Source organism: Trematosphaeria pertusa, assembly GCF_010094035.1.
Source record: "Trematosphaeria pertusa strain CBS 122368 unplaced genomic scaffold BU26scaffold_1, whole genome shotgun sequence".
NCBI classification, from domain to species: Eukaryota; Fungi; Ascomycota; class Dothideomycetes; order Pleosporales; family Trematosphaeriaceae; genus Trematosphaeria; species Trematosphaeria pertusa.
In genome coordinates this window covers 2,082,477-2,104,764 of record NW_022987212.1, presented here as the reverse complement: position 1 = coordinate 2,104,764, position 22,288 = coordinate 2,082,477, and the positions used below count along the sequence as shown (strand labels likewise).

Below are 22,288 nucleotides of genomic sequence, written 5' to 3'. Positions count from 1 at the left end.
CTTCTACAGATAACTAGGTACACAGTACTTTCTCTCCACGAACCCTGCGCTCGTTTCCACCCCATCTCCACGGGCCGTTCAAAGCGATTCCCCAACCCTAATCCGCGATAATATCATGCAGATGTCGATCGTCACTGCGACGAAGCCAGCCCTCGCGAGAAGGATTCAGACCCTGCGACCGCATTCCCTTGCCCATCGTCGCTTCCCGATTCCCACGCTTCTATACCTGCCATTGCTTCACCAACCCCCAACAGCCCGGCCCCGCCCAGACTGAGCTGCATACCGACGCATAGATAAACGGGAAGCCTTGCACTACACCCCAGAAACAGCATTGTCTCAGAACTGCGGCTGCGGAAGGAACGACCGCGCCGGGGGAGGCCTGAAAACTGCAACAGTCCGCACTCCCAAACGGACGGACACTGATACGACAGCAGGGAAGGAAGCGCATGATTTCATCCCTAGGTACGCCTTGTGTGGGGATGCGGGATGTGGGATGGTGGGTGAGGGGAATGGGCTTTCATGCGCCAACACAGGGCGACCTTATCGTACGCCGCCGGCAGGAATGAGGGGAAGTGCGTCTTTCTGCGCGATATGGAATCGCATCGTGCAAGGTCCGCGGCCGCTTCTCGCACGAGGGACGCGCTTGTGCATCCGCGAGCAAGGTCTGACCGCCTTGCGCACCCTTGACCAGCTGCTGCATGTTTATAGTGGGTGTTGGACAAGGGACGCGTTCATGTTAGGATGGAGGGGCCAACATCGTTCATCTTGGCTATGTGAAACGTCACTGGTACTATATGCGACTATAAGGCTATTAGGTTTGGAGGATGCTGGACGGCTGGCCGGGTGATCCTAGTGTAAGTTCTCTGGGGTAGTGATCCTTCGCGGCAGGAAATGTGAGGCGCCTTATACAACGGTCGGTATGCAGTCGGTGAGGACCGAGCGTGATCTTTCAACACGACATCATGGATTACAGACTTCATACAGAGGCATTCCGAATTGGAGCGGGGAAGGAACGACGCGGCAAGGGGTTTGGCAATCAATCAATTACTCGGATTCCTAGACGTCCTCATCTTCCTCCACCACCGCTTGCCTCGACTCTCACTGCCTAAACACCTTCAAATAATTAATCCTCCAATAGCTCTCCGCAAACACCCCCGGATTATTCGCAACATACTCATTACAACTCCCCGCCAGCGCCTTACTATGCCACTCGTCAGTCCCTCTTTCCTCAAACGCTCCCCAATCATCAGCCAGTCAGAGTACTCACCAGTCCGCAGGCCAAACCGCGCCGGCCCAATCCCCACAAAACGTCGTATCAATCACGATCTGGTGATTGACAAAGTGCCGCCCGATATCGCAGCCGCCCTGGAAGCTCGCCTGCGGCGTGCTCCACTTGCTCGGATCCGGAGCGTTTCCGGCTGCAAGGTCGGCGGGGATGCTGTTCCGCGGGAAAAACCAGATTTTGATGGAGGAGGTTGTCCATTCCATGGCGTAGACGCCGCCGCCGCCGCCGTTGAAGGGCGTCCCGAAGGAGGAGGCGGAGGAGGACTCGATGCCGCAGCCGGCGTTGCTGGTTTGGCCGGGCGCGGATATGAAGCTAGGGGAGTGGGGGGTTAGTGTTGATTGTGGAGTGTAGAGAGGGGTGAGAGAGGGCAAGGCTTCGGTATGGCTTGACTTGTCGATGCTCTTTGGGAGGGATTGTACAAAGGGGGAAAACATATGATGGGATGCGCATCGTGGTGTACGTACCAGTTCGTGGTTACGACGCGGCCGAGCATGCCGTTGGCGTCGATGGAGCAGCCGTCCGACGTGTGGAGAGACATGGCGTTGACCGTATTGGTATGTATGCCTGGTGAGAGCGGTCAGTTCACTGTTCTTAGTTCGCAGTCGCAACAATCTGACAGAGGTTGACCGTGCCGAGCGTGCTTCATTGGGGGTTTCCTTCTCTTTGCAAACTATGATGCTGCGTACCTTCAATAATGTCTACACACTGTCAGCCTTTCCCTCTCCTGCCCTTCTCGCCCCTGCTCACTTACCTATCTCCCCATTCTCCGGCCACGGCTTCTCCGCTCCCCACGTCCAGAAACTCGGCCAAGTACCTGTTCTGTATCAGCAACCCTTCCTCTCGTCCCCGTACGCTCCTGAATTACGCCTCCCTACCACAAGTGCTACTCGGCATATGCGCCACATCCAGCACAAACAGGCCCCGATTATACAGCTTCTTGGACTCTAACCGGATACTCGCCCGGCCATTCGGCGCCTTGTTCTTGCTGTCTACGCCCATGTATACGCTGTTTCCCGAGACCGAGAACAGGCCCTGAGATTGGGCGTCTGACTGAGAGAGGTAGCTAGAGGGGCGTCAGATATCGATCCTGGTAAGTGGAGGTGGAGGATGGGGGCACGAATACCGAACGAAGCCATGCGTGGGATCGCCTCCGGAGAAGAAGCTGAAGCACGACGCGAAGGACGAGCCAGCGCAATTGTCGACTAGCGTGTACGCCGCGGATATGCTTTGCACCTGGATGCAGAGTGCTAGCAGCAGAGCCGCCAGGCGCGCGCGGGTGAGGTGCATGTAGTTTGAGAGAGGAGAGTATGGGAAGGGAAAGACGCGCCGCAGCGGATCTAAATGACAGCTTGGCGGTACGTACGTCTGGCGCGGACCGGACTATAAAAACACTCTGCTATGAAAGAGAGGAAAGAAAATCTTGGAAGCACGCATGATGGTGTGAGTTTCCCTGCTACTTGGGTCGACGGGGATATACTCCAGGAAGCGTGGCAGGTAATTTCCTTAGATTTCTCCTCGTCCAAAGCACGCATGTGTGGGTTGGGTTGAGCTGGGTTGGGCGCATACACCAGACGGACGGAATGGTAGTTCTGGAGCTGGTGGGCGAACACCTAGGCGTTTGCTCTGCAGCACCCTTTCCGGGTTTGTAGCTTGTAAATCATCTCTCATACGCTGCATGAAAGACTATCGCTATCTCAGGAGTAGAGACTCCATATCGGGAGGGTCATATGAGCGCTCCCTAATTATCCGGGAGGGTTACTTGGAGGCATTGGCAGGTAGACTGTTGGGGAACGGAGGGCATAATAATGTGATCTGGCAGATTTTGAAGACCATTCGCGGTGGACTGAGATCATTTGAGTCGGCTTCGCGCAATATATTTTCGAGATATTAAAGTAGGTAGAAGTACAGGGGTTGTCTGCAAGGCACAGTTAATATACATGCGACCGGGCCTGGACCTACCAGAGCCTGTATCTGAAGTCCAGCTCGCAGGTTGACGAACGTCCGAAACAACTATTTCAGCGGACTATTAAGCGGTTCCTGCAACCTCAATGTTTTCGCTCTTCTCATCGTCGCCGTACCAGCCAAAGAGCTGCGCGAAATACTCGCCGGCAAGGCCAAGCGCGATCCCACCTCCTGCGAACCAGGCTCCGTTCTTGAACCACCACCAGCAGTTTTTGACTTCCTTCAGTCTTACTCTCCATATCATGGTGCCTAGTGTGATGGCAGCGCTCCCGCATGACCCTACGAAGAACACCGGGCCCATTCCGGCAGCAACACCGCTGGCGGCTAATAGTCCAATCTGGACAACCGCAAGGCCGGTCAAGACTGCTTTGGTTTCCTTGTCGTGTTTGAGGGCGATGCTCTTGATCCCCGCTTTCGCATCGTCCTTGATGTCCATGTGGGCATAGATCATGTCGTAGAGGACGGTCCAGGCGACATTGCTCGAATAGAGGCAGGCCGCTGCCGTCAAGGCCGCTTGGTTTGTGAGAAGGTCGACGCCTAGCGCAGGAAAGCCCATCATTGCGCCCCAGGAAAATGTGAGTCCTAGGACGAACTGAGGATAGTTGGTGACTCGCTTCGCCAGAGGATAAGTGGCAACGAGTAGGAGCGATGGCGTTGCGTACCAGAAGCACTCGAACGGTAACGATAAGAGAACAGCGAGACCTGTCAGAAGCTGGCCGCCAGTGAAGATAATAGCGGCTTGAGGACTGACGGCTCTTCGGGCGATGGGACGCAGGCGGGTGCGCGCAACGTGCGGATCGAGGTTGCGATCCCAGAGATCGTTTATGGTACATCCAGCTCCTCGCATGACCAAAGCTCCCGTGAAGAACAACGCCGTGGTGCCGATAACAGCGCCTGGCGTTGCCATTGGTGTCGCCATTGTCGCAGCCAAAAGTGTGCTGAAAAGACATGGAAAGAAGAGGTAGTAGGTACCGGTGGGTTTGTCTAATCTGATGAGCTCGGCGTATGGGACCACGGGTTTTGGGAGGTACGAGAGCAGTCCGGTTGTAGGAGGAGTATATTCCGGGGGCGCCTTAGAAGTTGTATCCTGCGATGTTGTCGTTATGGCCAAATATCGAGTGTTAGATCGGACCAGAGAAAGCCTTTGCCGCTCAAAGTATGTCGTGTGCTTGGTTATAGGTGAGACCGCAGCTTGATATGGAGATTGTAGGAGGTTGGAAACGGTGGAAGTATGGTGTCGTGCCCAGGTGATGGGTACTGTATCGACATGTTTCCAGCGCGACCTCCATGATCCGTGAATGGTGTGATGACGGAGGATGGGATTACAGAGGCGAGATGAATGCAGAAGAGCCATCTTGACTACTGTTCGGGTAACTTTCTTCTCTCCCGCCAAACTAACACGCGTTTTCTTCTTAACTGTCGTTACATGAAGGTTCCTGGAGAGCGATCATGGTCCGGTCTTTGCTGGCGAAAGGCCGTTCAATTGCAGATGGGGGGAAAGGTACCGGGATTGGTCCAATTGTGGGGAGGGGTGGACAAGAGGGAAGCTTGACGCGAGTGAAAGTGAAAGGGCCGTGCGCAGATCTCGATGTCACGTGATTGGTCGAAGCTCCACCAGCCTTCCCAAAGTTTACCCGCAGGTCGCGCCTCATCTTCACCCACTTTGACGCCGCACCTTCATCGTCGCCCACCGCCGTCTACCCCGTCCACTCGCTTGGCTCCAGCTTCGCAACCTCCGCCCGTGGTCTTCTCTGCAAATCGCATCTCACGCGACAGAGCTTGGTGGAGGTGGTGGCCAGACTTCCGCGACAGCTACACCCGCGCAACACCCCGTGGATGCGCTCCAACGACGACCCAAATGCCTGCGGCACGCCCCAGGGCCTCGTTTGAGCCCATTCCGCCGGATTTCGACGTGCGCACGTTCGTCGAGACGGCGGATAACTTTCGATATGCAGATCGCATTTCATACGAGATGATCGCCAACAATGGCTTGGAGCAGTTCGAGAAGCTGGTGCTACTGCACGTAATAATAGGAGGGAAGCCGCTGGTCATCGACGGATTTGAGGAGGTTTTGGATCCCTGGACATTCACGCCGTCCTGGCTTCGAGACAACCACGGGGACAAAGGTAAGAAGACATTCTAAGGTTAGCTACCGCAGGGATGGGCTAACATTGGGCCATAGTGGAGCAAGCGCGCAACCTGACCACGAAGGAGAACATTCCGCTCACGATCAAGCACTACCTCAAGCATATGGGGAAGCTCACCGACCAGTTCTTCGATGCGCCGGAGCGATACCGGGACAAGACGCGCCAGCGCATATACCTAAAGGACATCGATTGTCCCCCGGTTTGGCAGGACAAGCTGAGAGAGCACATCCCGCAGGCTTTATTCTATCTGAACGAGAGCACCGGCGAGATCGGTGGACCTGGAGCACTCGATGAGGATCGCGTTCGCAAGGGTCGCGGAATCGGACGCGCCGGCGATCTCATGAGCAGCCTCCCGCCTGAGATGCGGGCGGAGAATCTCATGTGCTACATTGGGCACGAGGGCACCTATACCCCCGCACATCGAGAAATGTGCGCTTCCCTTGGGCAGAACATCATGGTCAATGCTTCTGCTCAGATTAGCGAGGATGGAAAGCCGGAGCGGCCTGGGTCGTCCATCTGGTTCATGACCGAGACCAAGGATCGGCATCTCGTCTCCGAATACTGGCTGTCCGTATTGGGCCACGACATCGAGGTCGAGAACCACTTTGCCCAGCTTATTGCATGGAAGAAGGCTCCTTTCCACACCTACGTGGTGGAACAGAGGCCTGGGGACTTCATTCTGATCCCACCGTTGGCACCGCACCAAGTCTGGAATCGCGGTACTCGCACGATGAAGATCGCTTGGAATAGAACCACCGTTGAGACGCTCGAGCTCGCACTGACAGAAGCCCTACCTAACTCCCGCGTGGTTTGCCGTGACGAACAGTACAAGAACAAGGCCATTGTCTACTACACCCTGCTCAAGTATTCCAACCTGATCAAGTCGGCCCGGGCACAGGTCGAAATGGGCGGGGAACAGGCAGAAGCTATTCAGCGCTCCGTTAAAGTCCGCCAAGTGCAACGAGACTTCAAGAGGCTCTTTGATCTCTACAAGAGCATCTTGCTGTCTGAGATGTTTGCGCCCGACTCACGAGAACACGCTGAGTTCGTTCCATACGACAGCAACGTCACATGTGCCTACTGCAGGTGTAATATCTTCAATCGTTTTTTGACCTGCAAATCGTGCAAGAATCTATTCAGCTCCGAGATCGAGGAGCCGTATGACGTCTGCATGGATTGCTACTGCATGGGTCGAAGCTGCGGTTGCCAATCCGGATATACATGGGTCGAGCAGTGGAAATGGAAAGACTTAATCCACAAGTACGAAGAGTGGCGCGCACAGATTATCGACATCGATGGACACATGACTGAAAAGACGCCGCTTCCGCTTCAGGAAGAGCGAAGGTACTTGGGAAAGAAGACACTTGCTCAGGTCTGTCAAGAACAGCTCAAAGTGCGACCTATTGTCGACGTCAAGAACCCGAAGCCTGACAACGACGAATCAGAATCAGAAGACGTCCAGGTTGATGAATATGGTATGGTCAGAAAGTCTGTCAAGAAGAAGTCAAAGCAGTGGCTTCGGGATCACAAGTCGTGCCATTTCTGTCTGCACCGCCACCCCAAGTGGAAAATGGCCTTTTGCTCTAACTGCGATTTGGCCTACTGCTACGGCACGCTTTTCCGAGCCCACGACATGATGCCACTCTCCGTTATGGAGAATCATAACTGGAGGTGTCCGCACTGTAGGAGGGTCTGCAACACCGGAGCTTGTAGACGCGACCCGCGCCAGCACCCCTACGAACCGAAAGGCACCCTCTTAGGACACGATACCAAGAAAGTCGCGGATCCGCGATCAGTCGAGTGCCTCGTGGATTTCAGCATATCGAATCTTAACTGGTTACGCGAGGATGAGGGAGGCCAGACCGCGATACAACGCCGGCACGAAGAGGCGGAGCGCGCCAAGTTGGCCGATCCGTCCTTGGATGACCGCTACATGGATGAGAGCCATGACCATGACCACAATGGAATAGCCTACTCTCCAGTGAATGGGAATGGCGGGTTTGAGGATCACGCCGCCAATGGCACAGGTGGGGACGGCTATGTTGCACCTGCCGCAGTAATGCAGAACGACGGTTTCGAGCCGTTCTACCCCGATCCTGATCCGAATGGCGAGATTCCTCGACTAGGCAAGCGAAATCGGGATGGCGAGGAAGACGACGAGGGCAACAGCCGGCGCAAGAAGAAGAAGAAACAGAAAAAGAGCAAAGACGACACTGCGCAACCCCTCCAGCCCAAGGACGCTGCTGGAAAACACTACCAGAAGGAAGTGCAGAGGAAGTTGCTTGACGAGGCTAAACGGGAGGATCGCTTTATTCTGGTTGCGGCTAGAATGAAGGGCAAGTCTAAGGTTGTCAAATTGTCTCTGAGTCCGGATCTTCTGGAGGCACTGCGGGGAAGACCATTACCGGAGCGGTCTCAACCAGAACGGCAAAGGGAATCAAGCGAAGAGGTGGGCGACCTGCGCTCAATTCTACAATCCGATATCTTGCCTGTGAACAGCGCCGCTAGCAAGGCGAATGAGAAAGAGAAAGGGCCCAAAACCTTCCGTTATCGTGTGGACCAGGACGAGAACTACAGCACAAAAAAGCGGAACTCTGAGATTAGCGGTCCAAAACAAGGTCCTGGTAGACCAGCTCGCAGTAGCCGACGCTACGAGGAGATTACTGTCGATTCAGATGAAGAGTTCAGTGAGGATGAGATGGTCGAATATGCTGGACCAGCCGCTAGTCGTCCGAGAGGACGCGCTTCAAATTGGCTGGCTCGCAAGAATGAGGGCGAGGAAGATCTACCCACCGAGCTCCCGCCGAACTTCAAGGACGGAGACGTCCGTCCGAATCGTGAGAAGAATCGCGAGCGCACCCGGGAACAGAACGAGCGTAGGAAGACGATGCCAGCTAAACCGAAACCGCAGATTCGACCATCCGGTCGACCACCAGGCCGACCACGGAAGAGCACCGGGAACATGTCAGATGAAGACGGCGTCCACGATGACGATGATCAATCCAATTCGGCCGTGTTGTTGGCGCAGTCTGCAGCTGCGGCTCTAGAGGCTCAGCGAAAGGCTGAAGAGGAAGAGCGACGTGCTGAAGCAGCTGCGAAGGAAGCGGAAGAGAATTTACGCGCAAAGATGCAAATTGAAGAGTATCTCGAAGGATCGGAGGACGAGTCTTTTAACGGCTTCATTGACAGCCTTGCTGCACAAGACGAGCCGTTATTCAATGAGAGGGAAGCGTCTCTGAAGGAGTCCCTTGCCCCAACTCGCACGGGTCCTCCGCAGTCCGGAAACTCAATCTTCACTAAACCGGGTATGACAGGCAAGAAGATCAAGATAGTGTCCGCCGCTTCTAAGCGTAATGGTGAAGGGCCTTCCACGACCACGACGACCAAGACAACCACCATCATGGCGCCTGTGTCTAGCTTCATTAGTGTGAACAAGAAGTCGAAAGCTGTTTACCTTTCGGATGACTTATCGGATAGCGAGGACGAGATTCCGGCGAAGGCACCTGCACCGAAGACTCCTTTGGGGCGACCGGCTGGAAGGCCTTCGATGGTTCCGACGCGAGGTTCTAGCTCTGGAAAGAGGGGTCGTGGGCGTCCTCGCAGGACGCTTTAAGTGGGAGATGCGGGCGTTCTTCATCGGATGGGCGTCTGGATGGCTAGATACCTTTCTTGTCATTGAGCAGTAGCTTTCGCTGCGATTGGTGATTTGGTTTTGCATCAGGATGACAGCTGTCTATTAGTATTCTAGGGCCTTTGTCCGAAAAACCCGTTTGCATAGTTCGACTTCTCTTCTTCCATCCCTCCGTTGCTTACGTAGGTATGCGGACTGCAATGTATTGATTGGAGAAGTTTCATCAGGCTGTAATGATGGTGGTGACCGGGCGCTCATTTCACCAATGCACGTGATCTCGTGAAACGCCCGCGCGCCCGAACTTGGAACTTCAGCGCGCCCTCCATCAATTCACAACCTCCTCCACTCCCAATCCTCTCCACAATGTCTTCGTTAAAGCATACGTCGATCCCCAAGGAATCATTCGACGACATCCTATCACGCTATTCCGCCACGGCTCCGGACAAGCTCCAAGACCTGGATACCCTGCGCTACGAAACCATCCCCGCCACGCTGGCAGAGCGCAAGAAAAGCGGCGCCGCGTACCTAAAGAAGGAAGAAGTAGAGAAGCTCGTGGAGTGGAAGCTGTGCGCCTCTTCGTCCTCCATATGCAAGGTTCTGATCGCTGACGATACGTGTCGCCAGGAAACACGGCACATTTCGCCCCAAACTCCTCCAGCTCGTGCAATCCAACCCCTCCTCTCTCATTGAAGATACAACACGCAAAGCCTTCGCCATCATCACCCCGGAGCAGCCGCTGAAGGCGCTCAAGGTCTTGACTGAGCTAAAGGGTATCGGACCCGCTACTGCCTCGCTCCTCTTATCCGTCTGTGACCCGGACGAGGTGCCGTTTTTCTCGGATGAGCTTTTCCGTTGGGTGATGTGGGATGAGGAGGGTGGCGGTGGCCCGAGCGGGTGGAAGAGGGCGATTAAGTATAATAATAAAGAGTATGGGGAGTTGGTGAAGCGGGTTAAGGATGGCGTGGAAAGGCTGCAGGTGAGCGCGGTGGACTGTGAGAGGGTGGCATGGGTGCTGGGGAAGGAGGGGGTGGATGTTGTGAAGAGTGGTGAGGGGGTTGTGAATGAGGACGTCGAAAAGGCCAGTAAAGGCGTAAAGAAGTTGGCGAAAGAGGAACGGGTAGTAAAGGGCAAGCGCAAGGGGAAGGAGGTGGCGAAAGAAGAGAAGAAGGGCGTGAAGCGGAAAGTTGAGGCTATGAAGCCTGCTGTTGCAGAGGGTGTGAGGAGGAGTAGCAGGAGAAAGATGGGGAGTTGATTACACGGATGCCGAAGGCAATCATGAGCGTTGCGAAATTCATTATCATTGAACGCGATTCCACACGTATTTTGTACAAAGCACTCCAGAAAAAAAGCGGATCCGAAGTGTTCTAAAACACTTCAAGAAGGCATTATAACTCCAGACGCCGAAACCGTTCCGCTATATCACATGGGTATCCATATACCAACAACGCCCCTGGCCAATCCCACTCAAACACCAGGAATATGATCTTTCTTCGTGCGTATCCTTCCTTCCTTCACAGCGCCGATTGTAACGCCTGCTTCTCCAGTCATCCAACCCGGCATTTTCTCCCCGTCTATCACCCCTTGTTCGACTAGCTGTCTAATACCAGCGAATACGTGCGAGCCTCGGAATACGACGCGGACATCTGGGACCCAGGCCTCTTCGTTTTGAAGTTCTTCTACCTCTTCTAGTGAGCGGTCCAAAACGGACGGTCGTCCCTTACGGTTGCGACTGGTCGGCCCGGGGTTGAGATCGGACGTGTCTACCTCTTGTTGGGCTGAGGTATTTGGGATGGCGGGAAATGGATCGTCGATGCGGACTTCGACCCGCTCGAGCCCTTGGCCATCATTTGGTTTTGCAGAGCTGCCGAAGCGCCCTTCGGCGACTTCACGCCTTCTCTTTGCCTCTGGCGATTCTGTGTCGTCCAATGTCCGCTTTGGCCGTCCTGGTCCTGGTTTTGCGCCCGTCGATGCTTCCTTGTCCGCTCCACTCTTTTCATGAGCATCCCCGCGCTCTCGCTGGGTGGTGATGAAGTCTAGCGCATTCTGGCTGAAGCTGTGGTCCTGGAATATGCTCCATCCACCCGCAGCGGCATTACCCCTGCCTGGTCCTCGGTATGTAAGAAGCGCCTCGAGGGACTTCGTTGTGAAGTTTGTGCTGGCGAGCTGGTACCGCGCAGACGGGCGCGAGAAGGCCTTTGGAATGGCTTGCTGGACGATGTCGCGGAGATGTTTCCCATCATCTCCGATGATCTGCCCCAGGTGGTTTGCGATAGACGAGTACACGAATGGTGAGCCGTTCGGCCAGATGAAGAAAACCGATCTAGCGCTATCTGGAGATGCTGTGGTCGCCGCAAGTGAAGCTTCCGAACTATACGGTGAATCATGTATATAGACGCGCAGTATCGTCATTGGCAGCGTCTTGATCTTGGTGAGCAGATAATGCGCCTTCATCAGCGGCGTAAGCTCCCTCGCCAGGTTGGACATGAAGGTCTGCGCTTGAAATCGCGGCAGATGCTCCGAATCGTTCGTAACCTCCATATCCAGCACCGCGCTCTTAGCATTCGGTATCTTCGCGAGCCGCTTGGCCGTCCAGCGCAAGCTATTTGGGTGATCCAGCAAGTATTGGATCTCTGCCGTCGCCAATTGGTACATTGATATTCCCGTCCGCCAGTCGCCCTCGAGTATGCGATCCTGGATCTCGCGCTTCCCGCCCTTGCGTGCTGCCAGCTCCTTGTATACCTCCTGCAGCTCCTCGAAGCTCTGCGCTGGCGTGTACGCCTCCTCCTCGTCTTCATCGTCGGCATCGCGGTCGCTGAGAAGGTAGGGGCGGCAGAAGTCGCGGTTCTTTTTGGAGAGCCATTGGTGGGCTAGCGAGATGAGGGACTGTCGCGAGAGCTTGTTGAAGGTGCGCTGGACTTCGCGGTGGGTGACGGGCAGGCGGTGCGAGTGCGGGATGTTCTTGTAGTCCGGGACGGTGGTCGTGGTGTTGGGCGCCATGGCGGGCTACATGGAGGGAGCTGGACTCAGTTGTGTAGAAGCTCTCCGCATTGTTTATCGCTGTTATCGATAGGGTGAAATGTCGCGGTCCGGCGACGCGTCCGGGAGGAACAACCTTGGAAGGCCTCGATCGCACCACGTGATCTTTGAACGCGTTTCCAAGGTTCTCGAGTACGACGCCATTCTGGGAACAAAGACATCTTGCCCAATGATGCAGCGCTTGCATTTGGGTATTCTTCCTGCACGATCAGCCGGTGCAACGGTTATCACGTGATGAGCCAATCCCTGAAAACTGCCGGCGCCGATCGATCCAGTCTCGCGAATCTGCGGTCCAAGCTCGGGCGTCTTCGGACCGGCTATTGACCACCAGCACTCTTTGATCCCTCTTTGGCTACTAACTCGCCACGGCACTCAGCCGGCGGGGTCGACAATGAAATAAACAAGGGCTGCACAAAGGAGAGAGCTGAGCAGACTGCCGCGCGAAGCGCTGCCACCTGCTGGCTAATTTGGACCCGGCAATACGAGCAAAGAGCGCGTGGGGTGAGTAGAAAGCGGGCATCCAATCAGGGCAGTCAAACACGGTAATAATACTACACAGTATTGCCCGTCGCCGCCCGCCGCCGATACGCGGGGCTTCAACGGACGAGCAAAACCCTTTCGCAACAGAATCTCCCATTATTCACAACGTCACGACTCCCTCACCATCTCTACTTCCCGCCGCGATACCTCTCTGCGAAAACTACTCTTCCTGTACTCGCGAGTCCCCCCAACCGCTCTGCACCACCTCCCGTGCACTCTCGTCGCAGCTGCCGATTTGAAATCAATACATTCATCCTCGGAATTACTCATCTCGACGCAAGCGTACCCGCGAACCCCAACGGCCGGACGAACACACACAAAGCATCCATTATACATTCCGAATCCCCAAAAAGCGGCAGCGGACGTCACGATCCTCCCCGCTGGCAGCGCAGCAAACACTCATGTCCGCCTACAGCGGCCGCCGCGGGCCCAACGTGTCCCATTTCATCGCCAGCCTGAACGCGGTGCAGCCGCAGCAGGAGCCGCCGCTCAACGAGCCGGTCAACGTCGGGGACGAGTTCGACATGTTCATGAACACCGACTTCTTTGAGAACTTGGACGGCGGCACCGGCAACGTCGACCTGAACGCGCTGCCAGATTTCGACCAGACAAGCCCCACAAACACACACAAGGGCAATAGCAACGGTGCACGCCAGGAAAATATGGATTTCAGTCTGAATAGTGAGTCTCCTCTGCCCTTCTTCTCTCTGTTTCGCTCAATTTCGTCTTTCATTCTGTCTCGCTCCCCAATGTTCCGACGGCTCTTCACATTGCATGCTCTCGCCCAATAGCCGCCCGGCCAGGGTGCATGCGCACCCCGCCATCTGCAACACTCTACCCCACGCAATCTGGGCCTTCGCAGCCACTCATACCCACACGCTGCGGACGGTCACCGTTGCCCTATCGCCGAGGTGCAGCGAGGCAGCGTGCTTCCTAAGCACGCAATTGCACATGATAGCCAACACTACAGACAGCCACTTCGCCTTGCACACACGATCGTAACCCATATCCATGGAGACCATGGCTAACATCGATCTCTTCATAGGCGACTTCCAGTTTGCCGATTTCTCCAACTTCCCCAACGCCATCAATGTCGATCCATTGATGAAAATTCCGCCGCATGCGCAGCCTAGCTACGCTGTCCCGCCTACCTACACCTCGCCAGTGTCGTCCGCAGTATCTCCTGCCACTCACGGATTCGATCACCCTGCTGGTAAGAAGCGCAAGCTCGATCACGCCGAGTCCCACAGCCAACAGGCAATAGATGAGGCGGCCCGCGTCGCAGCTGAAGAGGACAAGCGTCGGCGGAACACGGCCGCGAGCGCACGCTTCAGAATCAAGAAGAAACAGCGCGAGCAGGCACTCGAGAAGACAGCAAAGGAAATGTCGGACAGAGTCAGCGTCTTAGAGTCCCGTATTCAGCAGCTCGAGACGGAAAACACTTGGCTCAAAGGGCTCATTACGGAGAAGAGCGGCGGCAAGGCGTCCGCATCGGAGATCAAGGCGATGCTGAACAAGCATGAGGAGAGCAATACCGAGCGGAGTAGCGGAAACAGGACCGATGGCGTTGGAACCAAAGCCGACGATTCGAAGGCTTAGGCCAAAATTCGTTTGTTTGCTATTGCCCTTCTTCACTGAGCTTTCTGCTTTCGCCGGCTATTCTTATCGCTGGCGCGCATCCTTGTATCTTGCTTTGGTATTTACTGGCTGAAGACTATAGGCGTGCGAGATTAGAGGACATGCGGTCCCTGAACGCACAAGCCGGAGCGAGAGTGCGATGCTCATTAGCATGAGTTTATGGAGGAGCTCGGTTAATAATTTTCTACAATTACACCTTGTTAAGATTTTGACGTTGTCATAATTCTTTCGTGGACTTCCGGGCTATCTATATTCACAATAATCGTTCTGACCGTGCAAAGACGGTCTTGTCATCCCCGGTCGGATTTTCGCAACAACGCGCGAACTATAGATCGATCGTCCACAAAAGCATCAAAGTCTCCGCACTACGGCGTGTGAACAGATTCAGTTCGGAAACAGGTAGTATTTTCAATTTCGTGAATGCTCGAACATCCGATAAAGAATGCCCTTAGGTATACGTAAGAGCCGTCGACATGAACTTCCAGACCAGCATATGAACATTCGAAAGATGGGAGGACACCGTTGATGCAAGGAAGCACGCACGCCGGAACCCCCGCACCCACGTATCCAACAAGAATAAGAATCGTGAGTAAGGTCGTCCGTTTGACGACCCTTCTCATCACCCCTCGTCCTCCTCCTTTTTGTGTCTTTCACCCCCTTGGTGTCTGTGTCTAGATGCCGATCCAGTTGATGCTGATCACCACATCCATGCCCTTCTTCTCCGCACCTTCCCACTTGTACGAGAAAGTGCCGTCCTTCTCGGTGTTCCAGAAAGCTCCGACAGCAGAGTGCATGCCGCGTCGGCCAGCAGAGCCGGATTCTGAGGGCGCACCCGGGTGTTGGATTATGGTGCTGTTGGCGATGTATTTGTATGCTGGCTGCTTCGATTCGGCGGCGCCGGTCTTCTCGATGAGGGATTGGAGGATGGTGTTCTGTCGGCCACCAGTCAGTTATTAGTGAGGGTGACGGAGAAGTGAGACGGATATGGAATGTGCGGAGTGTCGTGTGAGGCTCGTTTGGATGGAAGGAGGCATACAATGATTGCGGTGTTCCAGTCTGCTACGCTGCCGTGCTCATACTTTTCTACTAGACCAAGGGCGCTTTCGCAGGCCTGATACAGTGTCGTTTAGCGTGGGAATGCAGATCAAAGGGTGAAGGATGCCTACATGGCTAGCGATCTGCTGGAACTCTTCCGTTGGGAGAGGTGACTGCAAGTGAATTAGTCTCAACCCACATTAACTTTCAAACTAAATTACTCACAGCCATTGTGAATGTGAATGCGACGGTAGGAATGCGGGAGGTATTGCGGTATGTGTAATGGCGTTCAGATGAGGCGCTGCGCAGTGAGGTGTTTACGTCGGGTGTTTTCGACCCAAAGTCCGTTGCGCACGGTGCCCAGAAGCCCCAAATCGGGTTACCGTCACGTGGGAGCTTTGATTGGACGGCAGGTGCGACCCTCGTGCTTGCCCATCACGAGCTGCTCGAAGAGCTTGATCTGTTGACTTCTTGCGATTGCCCTCCACTACCACACTTTCTTCTCGCTACCATATCTCATCTAGAGCTATTACCCAACTGTACCGGCTTATCAATAGCTAATTGACCCTCTTTCGAGCTATCCGGGCTCCATCTCCATTGACAACCTTCGTTTCTTCTTCCTGGCGGGGTACAGTCGTTATGTCTAGCCAACCGCTTCTCCAAACTGCCCCAGGCAAGCTACACCATCTCCCGCTTCTCATACCGCACCTACTGACACATCCCAGGCAAACGCATCGCCCTCCCCACGCGCGTCGAGCCCAAAGTCTTCTTCGCCAACGAGCGCACCTTCCTCTCATGGCTCAACTTCACCGTCATCCTAGGCGGCCTCGCCATGGGGCTTCTCAACTTTGGCGACAAAGTCGGACAGATTAGCGCGGGCATCTTCACGCTCGTCGCTATGGCAGCAATGGTGTATGCGCTGTATACATTTCACTGGCGCGCGAAGAGCATACGGCAGAGGGGCCAGGGCGGCTTCGATGATCGCTATGGGCCGTCGATTTTGGCCATTGCGCTGTTGGCGGCGGTGATTGTCAATTTTGCCTTGAGGGTTACGGTTGGCGAGAAGCATTGATGAGATATGCTGTTGACTTTGAATTAGGTCGACTGGACCTGGGCTTCGTCGATTTCGGCAGTCGTGTTGCTGCCGGCGATGATTGTGATTTTTAGGTTGAGGGCTACCGATGAAGACTTGACGGCGGATACCACAATCGAGGACGATTACAGTATTGGAAGCGGATCGAGCGCACAACGGTCGTTTGGAACATAGAGCGGCGAGGCATCTATCACTATGTGTATATGGTGGAGCTGTTCATAGAAGAGTTGCGGGATACCATGGGCCGGCGTGAGTTTCAATTGCGCATTGTTTCTTCAGTCGAAAGCAGCATGTCGCGGTTCACGCATTCATATATGCCACAATGTCTATTCCTCCCGATTGTCGCCTTTCTCGCTACAACTCATTGCCCAGACCCGCGTCAATCACCTATTCGCACATTGGGCCAAAATCAAATATCAACTAACAGTTCTATCACCTTCTAAGGCATCATGCTATCAGATTCTGTTTCAGAAAGCCTCCCCGATCGTATGCTGGCGCCGTTGAGACATTTAGTCTCAGATTCTGCTCTTCTGCTAACACGGACGTTCCCTCAAATACTTGGGAGAATCTAACGATGCCGACCACCAAATTGTCGAGGCTAGGGGACGGGTTCAAAGTGGGCTCTCCTGCGTGAGTCACCTAATCTTGCCGTTTAGCAGAGGTCGCAGCTAACCATTGCCAAGCTCAATCTCAGACAAACTAGCTCACTTTCAAGTCAATGATGAGGTCTTCACCATCCATCTCGACCTTCTACTCGATCTCGTTAGCGAGTGGCCAGACTTGTTCGAATTCACCCACGACGACGAGAACCGAGAGCCACACTATTCTTACGACTGCGACGACGGCCCGTATGTGGTTAGAGGCCTTGTGTACTGGATCTATACTCGGGACTTCCCGGGCGATGAGACGATCAGAGAGTGGGATTACCCGGAAGAATGGGACGAAGGGGAAGAGGAGGAGCCGCTAGCCTGCAGCTTGGTAATCGAGCTATACTTCTTCGGCTGGCTGATGCAAATTGGAAGGCTCCTAGACGAGGCCATGAACTTCCTCTTCTTCCAATACAAGAAGCAGCGCATCCCACCGAGCGTCGGCCGCATCAACCAGATATACGAGACGCAGCACACCAGTGGACTCAAGGACTTCTGTGTCGATATGCATACCAAGTGGTGCATCATTGACTGGAGTGCCCTCGGAATCGACCAGCTGGACGATGAGAGTGGGGGCTACCCTACGGCATTCCTTTGGGACTTCTTCGTTCGCATGGGCATGCGCAACTACAAGACTGCCAAGGATGGCTCATCGGCGGAGAACTGCATGGTCTTGAAGCTTCGGGACTATCACGAGCACTGGGATAAGAGGATGGAATTACTCTGCCCGTGCGGAAGCCCGCAAGAAGGGATCCACTTCATCATTGAATGAGAAAATTTCCAGTGCAACGGCGGATACTAAAAAGCCAAAACAAAAGGCTTACAACGGCAAGCGCTTTTCCACCGCGAGTGCGCTATACTGGAGATGGCAATGGTAAGCCACGGCTTCGTCAGCTAGACAGGAGGGCCTCAGGCTTCATTCACGAGTGCACGAAGACTAACAATCATTCCGAATCATTCTACGACTCTGCGTCCGAAAAATCTATTTGATCATCTTCCATAGCGTAATTTTTACTTCATTACGCAACCTTTACCTGCTCCTCAGCCAACACTTTCTCGTCCTGTCCTTTTCTCCACGGCCGTTTCCACGTTCCCAACATTTCGTCCCTCCACCTGTCAAACGCCTTCTTCCGCTCCACTAAGGTAGTCTCGGTATCCCTCCTTTTCCCAGAATTTCCGGTTTCTTCCATCACGTCTCCCCCTTCCTCAAGGTCGAACCCGAACCTCCGAACCATGTTCCGCTTCTGCACCCAAGAGAACAGTATCCAGGCAACCAGCACTACCGCTGTCAAGGCGCCGGTCAACATAAAATATACCCAAATATATCTTGAGACCATATTCCCACCTCCGCTTTCACTTCCACCTGAGTCGTTATTCTGCGTCGGATCACCATTCCCCCAGTCAAACAACCCCGTCGAGAACACGGTAGCAACAAACGTTCCAGGCAAGAAGATCAATGTAACGGCAGCAATGATGCGCATATCGGTGCTGTCACGGCGGGTCAGGATAGCGATTCGGCGAGAGTCGGAGGCGATCTGGCAGGACGCGCTGGTAGCGGAGTGGTTGAGCCGGTTATCTTTTTGCGCTATAAGAGAGTATATCTTGCGGTCATATAAGCGACAAAGGGAAATGGGGGAACGAGGTGTTGGGGACGTACTGTTTGTACTTGCGCCGAGATGGATCGTTCAAGGTACTGACACTTCTCTTCGGCAGCCAGCAGCGTCTGGCGCACGAAGTCTAGCCTCTCCCTAAACATCCTCGCATCCTCCATCCCAGTCCCATTGCCACCAAGCATACCCTCAACAGTCTTAACGACTCGCTCCTGGAGCCCCACAAAACTCTTCTGCGCCGCAACCCAGTCGCTTAAGCACGTCAACCTCAACATCACAGCATCAAGATCCAGATCCTGCCTCTCATCGCCCAAGCTCTTCCGCGCCTCCACGCCTCCTCCCCTGGCAGTCCCTGCAATCGTGGCGCTCTTCAACGAGTTGAAGCGGTCCATACCGGTGCGCTGTTGGATTTGGCTGAGTAACTTGATGCGCAGTTTGAGTAGGGATGATGTCTCATCGGCAGCGAGGTCTAGTAAGATAATGGGCAGGAGAGAAGGGTGCGTGGAGACGTGCGGTGGGGATGCATACGAGAGCTGGGCGAGGTAGGAAATCACGAGGTCGATTTCTGTCGCGGTGAGGCCGACGATTAGGACGTAGGTTGTTGACGTAGTAGGGTCGTGGGTTAGGAGGAGGGTGTAGTCCCATGTCCAGTCGACGTCGCCTCTGACTAGCAGGCATTTTGCTTGGTCGGATATCTTACTGGATCTCGAGCCGGCTTCGGCAGGATATTTCCTATCCTGCGAGAACCACGGAAAGGAGGGTGAGGATGTCGGTGAGGAGATGCATGGGGCAACAGAGCATTGCGTAACGATGGAGAGTTTTTGGGTTACGGCTCGTAGGAAGGTAGATGGGATGCACCATGCGTGGGATAGAGATTGGTACGTTTCTCGCGTAAAGGGGAGCTTTCCGCTTGAAGGTTTGCCGGAAGGTTTTGGCGACAACCTGGGCAGTATTAGCTGGCCATTACAATTTAGACAGTATGATGAAAGGGAGCCATGGACCTACAGCACTCTCAACCCAGCTTGCACAGGGCCACCCGCGGATCGATCCTGGACGCCGGTCAGCTACACCCACACGCTAACAATTCTCGATGAAGCCATACCTCATGCACCCAACCCGCAATCTCCTTCTCCTTCAAATCTCCGCATCGGTATATCGGCGTTCGCGAATCCTATTCATTCCATCAGTTCCAGGACCGCACCGAAACCACAGTGTCCTCTCAACTCACACCGATATCCCAAATCTCCACAAACCGATGTCCATTCCTCTCCGCAAACCTCTCCTCGCACTCCACCAACCTCTCGGCGCAGAGATCAAACATCCGTTAGAATTGGCCAATTAGACACATCCGAAACTGCGAATCCCGTTATCGCGACCGGTGACCATGCGGCACAACAGCAGGAATCAGGAAGAAGGCAGACACGAGGCTGCGAGAGGCGGGGTGTCTTTTATTAATACGATGAAAGTCAAATCCTGGAGCTGTCGGGGAAGCTTGAGCATGCGGGCGATACCAGGCAGCAAAGGATTGGTTGGGTAGATCGCATGCATGAACGTGAGTGGCTGTGCGAGAGGCGCAGCGGAAGAAGCACGTAGTAATTCGTTACCGATGCCATGATACTAACCTAAATCAACATACCGTTAAAATATGTACATTATTAGGAAGATTTGTAGATTACTCTACTTATTTCTTACTATATGATAATAGGCATCTATTATACACATTATATATCCTATCAGGTCGAAGGCCGGCCATCTACTAGCTCGATATCGGAATCTGATCGTTCGGTGCGGTAAATGTTCACGTCTGTGGACTTGGAGATGACACCAAATGGAAGGCTGCCAGACTTCTGGTCGCGGCCGGAGCCCTGACGCAAGTATGACCCTTTGCCCGGACCGTCGCTACCATAGTTGCTCTTGCCCGCGTAAGTGCTGGCGCCGCGCACTTGCCTCAACGCCTTGTGGAAGATGCTTTGTATGGCGGGCATGCAGGCGACGACGGTAAAGAGGTTGGATTCGGTCGCGCACCAGTAAAGACCGGCAGTGTTGTCATCTACAAGCCATTAGCGATCGATGAAACAACAGTCGCTGAGGTGGATACGTACAGGTCGGGTTTTGAGTGTTGGCAAATTGCACGAAGGATTGAAGCCGGAGGCAGCTCACAATCGTAATGATAAAGCCTACACAGAATATGGACATGATCTGCAGCTTCTTCTTCCTCGACATCTTCAGTCCGGCCAGCATAGGGAGAGGCAGCGTCAGAATAGCCAGGTCGAGAAAGATCTCGATCCCGCCTCGGATAAAGCCGAACAGACGAACATCGATGCAAGATCCGGGTTTGTCCCCTTTCCAGCCGTCCCAGAAGAAATGAATGGGTGCGCACTGGAAGATCATGCTAAACGTGTTTGCGAGCCCGAACCCCAGGACGAGTCCTATCAAGATCCAGACGGCCAGGCGCGACTTCTTGTTTACCATGATACGGAGGTAGAATGCGAGGATGGAGAGCTGGCACAGCGCTTCGGCGATCATGTACATGAAGTAGGCGACATAGAGCCACTTCAAGCTGACGGTGATGTTGTCGGGCCGCATGCCCCATATGTCCGTTCCAAACCCCAAATGACCCGCTACGATGACTGGCACGTTCATTCCAATGGACGAGAACTATAGGATGATGGTCATTAGCATGCCCTGACGCAGTCGACATGATAAGGTGGTTGCATACCCCCGACAAACCGATCAGTAAATCGTCCCATCCAAGCTGCGCTACCGAGGAGATGGCTCGATCAGCTAGCCGCATCGTGACCATCACCAAGGCTAGTGCCCCGAGTGATGCAACGACCCCAATCAGCGTTGCGCTCTGATTGCGCGTCGGAACGCCGCATGCTGCGTACGTCTCGTTCGTGGCTTGCAGCACCTCGACGACGGTACAATTGGCCGCATTGCAGGCCGCAGCGGCGTTCATGAAGTTTGCATCGGCACAGAGGCAGGTGAAGTCGGTGGGTGAGCAGGTCGTCGTAGGCAAGGTAGCTTGAAGACATTGAACCTGAAATTCCGGGTCAGTCTGCTTTCAATTATGAACGTGAAGGCGGAGTGAAGCTCACAGAGCAAGCAGGTAGTCGGGTTAAGAAGTCTTGCTGGGCGAAGACGCCCGCTACGAAGAAAGCGACTGTCAGGAGGGCGCCGTGTAATCCCATTGTAGCTGTGGTCGAGTCAAACGGACTGCACGGCGGCAGGTGACCTGGACGGGTGTGTCGACATATATGGAGGCGACATTAGGCCCGAGTGGAGTTGGGTTTCTCGCACAGAGCAACACTGGTCAGGAGAAGAACCCCGTACCTTGGACGTTTCGACATGGGGGTTCGGAGGAGCTTTCATCCTGAAAGGTACGAGATCTGCATGCCCCGGCATGTCGTAAACGGCCCGACATGTTGTCGCTTGGGAGCAGGGAGCACGAGCCGACGTGTTGGGATAAACCCGTACCTGCAGATTGATCTCACCCCATCCGTCCCTCGCTTTTTCACGAGGGATTAATGCCTCTTTGATCCCGTTTCTTTAGCATGGCTAACCAAAGCCGGGTAGTTGGGGGCGTATTCACGCCTCGACAACACGAATTAGAATCCTTACCTGCAAGCCCGTAGCCGATACTTGTTGAGGGCGTTTTCCCGCA

General features: G+C 54.4%; 11 protein-coding genes across 11 annotated transcripts; 5 read left to right on the top strand and 6 right to left on the bottom strand.

Annotated features, from left to right (window-relative positions):
• Nucleotides 1–1,098: 1,098 nt before the first annotated feature.
• Nucleotides 1,099–2,572, bottom strand: BU26DRAFT_526753 (glycoside hydrolase family 16 protein; the record flags this gene model as incomplete). Its single annotated transcript, XM_033830724.1, has 6 exons — nucleotides 1,099–1,201; nucleotides 1,268–1,597; nucleotides 1,750–1,849; nucleotides 2,037–2,099; nucleotides 2,161–2,348; nucleotides 2,409–2,572. 6 exons carry the CDS (start codon nucleotides 2,570–2,572, stop codon nucleotides 1,099–1,101), a joined length of 948 nt encoding a protein of 315 aa, XP_033691312.1.
• A 552-nt stretch (nucleotides 2,573–3,124) lies between these two features.
• On the bottom strand, nucleotides 3,125–4,777 carry BU26DRAFT_513137 (putative para-hydroxybenzoate-polyprenyltransferase Coq2). Its single transcript, XM_033827554.1, has one exon. It carries the CDS (start codon nucleotides 4,599–4,601, stop codon nucleotides 3,312–3,314), a length of 1,290 nt encoding a protein of 429 aa, XP_033691311.1. The 5' UTR covers nucleotides 4,602–4,777; the 3' UTR covers nucleotides 3,125–3,311.
• Nucleotides 4,778–4,899: 122 nt separating this feature from the next.
• On the top strand, nucleotides 4,900–9,235 carry BU26DRAFT_444980 (uncharacterized protein). The gene is made up of 2 exons (XM_033824579.1): nucleotides 4,900–5,373; nucleotides 5,430–9,235. Exons 1-2 carry the CDS (start codon nucleotides 5,106–5,108, stop codon nucleotides 9,005–9,007), a joined length of 3,846 nt encoding a protein of 1,281 aa, XP_033691310.1. The 5' UTR covers nucleotides 4,900–5,105; the 3' UTR covers nucleotides 9,008–9,235.
• Nucleotides 9,236–9,348: 113 nt separating this feature from the next.
• BU26DRAFT_513136 (uncharacterized protein) lies at nucleotides 9,349–10,476 on the top strand. The gene is made up of 2 exons (XM_033827553.1): nucleotides 9,349–9,591; nucleotides 9,650–10,476. Exons 1-2 carry the CDS (start codon nucleotides 9,389–9,391, stop codon nucleotides 10,275–10,277), a joined length of 831 nt encoding a protein of 276 aa, XP_033691309.1. The 5' UTR covers nucleotides 9,349–9,388; the 3' UTR covers nucleotides 10,278–10,476.
• On the bottom strand, nucleotides 10,307–12,486 carry BU26DRAFT_513135 (CHL4-domain-containing protein). The gene has a single exon (XM_033827552.1). The coding sequence runs from the start codon at nucleotides 12,020–12,022 to the stop codon at nucleotides 10,490–10,492; it is 1,533 nt and encodes a 510-aa protein (XP_033691308.1). The 5' UTR covers nucleotides 12,023–12,486; the 3' UTR covers nucleotides 10,307–10,489.
• A 516-nt stretch (nucleotides 12,487–13,002) lies between these two features.
• Nucleotides 13,003–14,200, top strand: BU26DRAFT_498991 (regulatory protein cys-3; the record flags this gene model as incomplete). The annotated part of the gene is made up of 2 exons (XM_033826375.1): nucleotides 13,003–13,282; nucleotides 13,647–14,200. 2 exons carry the CDS (start codon nucleotides 13,003–13,005, stop codon nucleotides 14,198–14,200), a joined length of 834 nt encoding a protein of 277 aa, XP_033691307.1.
• A 649-nt stretch (nucleotides 14,201–14,849) lies between these two features.
• Nucleotides 14,850–15,545, bottom strand: BU26DRAFT_599018 (uncharacterized protein). Its single transcript, XM_033835070.1, has 4 exons — nucleotides 15,500–15,545; nucleotides 15,406–15,447; nucleotides 15,276–15,350; nucleotides 14,850–15,171 (listed from the first exon to the last, which is right to left on the bottom strand). Exons 1-4 carry the CDS (start codon nucleotides 15,503–15,505, stop codon nucleotides 14,911–14,913), a joined length of 384 nt encoding a protein of 127 aa, XP_033691306.1. The 5' UTR covers nucleotides 15,506–15,545; the 3' UTR covers nucleotides 14,850–14,910.
• A 173-nt stretch (nucleotides 15,546–15,718) lies between these two features.
• Nucleotides 15,719–16,812, top strand: BU26DRAFT_472434 (uncharacterized protein). The gene is made up of 2 exons (XM_033825428.1): nucleotides 15,719–15,947; nucleotides 16,000–16,812. The coding sequence occupies exons 1-2, from the start codon at nucleotides 15,914–15,916 to the stop codon at nucleotides 16,344–16,346; spliced, it is 381 nt and encodes a 126-aa protein (XP_033691305.1). The 5' UTR covers nucleotides 15,719–15,913; the 3' UTR covers nucleotides 16,347–16,812.
• A 129-nt stretch (nucleotides 16,813–16,941) lies between these two features.
• BU26DRAFT_599016 (uncharacterized protein) lies at nucleotides 16,942–17,939 on the top strand (the record flags this gene model as incomplete). Its single annotated transcript, XM_033835069.1, has 2 exons — nucleotides 16,942–16,997; nucleotides 17,051–17,939. 2 exons carry the CDS (start codon nucleotides 16,942–16,944, stop codon nucleotides 17,784–17,786), a joined length of 792 nt encoding a protein of 263 aa, XP_033691304.1. The 3' UTR covers nucleotides 17,787–17,939.
• A 30-nt stretch (nucleotides 17,940–17,969) lies between these two features.
• BU26DRAFT_545663 (uncharacterized protein) lies at nucleotides 17,970–19,945 on the bottom strand (the record flags this gene model as incomplete). The annotated part of the gene is made up of 5 exons (XM_033831798.1): nucleotides 17,970–18,615; nucleotides 18,672–19,566; nucleotides 19,630–19,673; nucleotides 19,727–19,795; nucleotides 19,853–19,945. 5 exons carry the CDS (start codon nucleotides 19,943–19,945, stop codon nucleotides 18,034–18,036), a joined length of 1,683 nt encoding a protein of 560 aa, XP_033691303.1. The 3' UTR covers nucleotides 17,970–18,033.
• Nucleotides 19,946–20,357: 412 nt separating this feature from the next.
• On the bottom strand, nucleotides 20,358–21,267 carry BU26DRAFT_414803 (uncharacterized protein; the record flags this gene model as incomplete). The annotated part of the gene is made up of 2 exons (XM_033823088.1): nucleotides 20,358–20,674; nucleotides 20,727–21,267. 2 exons carry the CDS (start codon nucleotides 21,265–21,267, stop codon nucleotides 20,358–20,360), a joined length of 858 nt encoding a protein of 285 aa, XP_033691302.1.
• Between the last annotated feature and the right edge of the window lie 1,021 nt (nucleotides 21,268–22,288).

Excerpts from the sequence above, each read along its gene's own strand:
- BU26DRAFT_513137 (XM_033827554.1), bottom strand. The coding sequence starts at position 4,601 with ATGGCTCTTCTGCATTCATCTCGCCTCTGTAATCCCATCCTCCGTCAT.
- BU26DRAFT_444980 (XM_033824579.1), top strand. The coding sequence starts at position 5,106 with ATGCCTGCGGCACGCCCCAGGGCCTCGTTTGAGCCCATTCCGCCGGAT. Across the intron at positions 5,374-5,429 it reads AGACAACCACGGGGACAAAG|TGGAGCAAGCGCGCAACCTG; the intron begins GTAAGAAGACAT and ends ATTGGGCCATAG.
- BU26DRAFT_513136 (XM_033827553.1), top strand. The coding sequence starts at position 9,389 with ATGTCTTCGTTAAAGCATACGTCGATCCCCAAGGAATCATTCGACGAC. Across the intron at positions 9,592-9,649 it reads AAGCTCGTGGAGTGGAAGCT|GAAACACGGCACATTTCGCC; the intron begins GTGCGCCTCTTC and ends ACGTGTCGCCAG.
- BU26DRAFT_513135 (XM_033827552.1), bottom strand. The coding sequence starts at position 12,022 with ATGGCGCCCAACACCACGACCACCGTCCCGGACTACAAGAACATCCCG.
- BU26DRAFT_599018 (XM_033835070.1), bottom strand. Across the intron at positions 15,351-15,405 it reads TCCAGCAGATCGCTAGCCAT|GCCTGCGAAAGCGCCCTTGG; the intron begins GTAGGCATCCTT and ends ACACTGTATCAG. Across the intron at positions 15,172-15,275 it reads ACTGGAACACCGCAATCATT|AACACCATCCTCCAATCCCT; the intron begins GTATGCCTCCTT and ends GGTGGCCGACAG.
- BU26DRAFT_472434 (XM_033825428.1), top strand. The coding sequence starts at position 15,914 with ATGTCTAGCCAACCGCTTCTCCAAACTGCCCCAG. Across the intron at positions 15,948-15,999 it reads GCTTCTCCAAACTGCCCCAG|GCAAACGCATCGCCCTCCCC; the intron begins GCAAGCTACACC and ends GACACATCCCAG.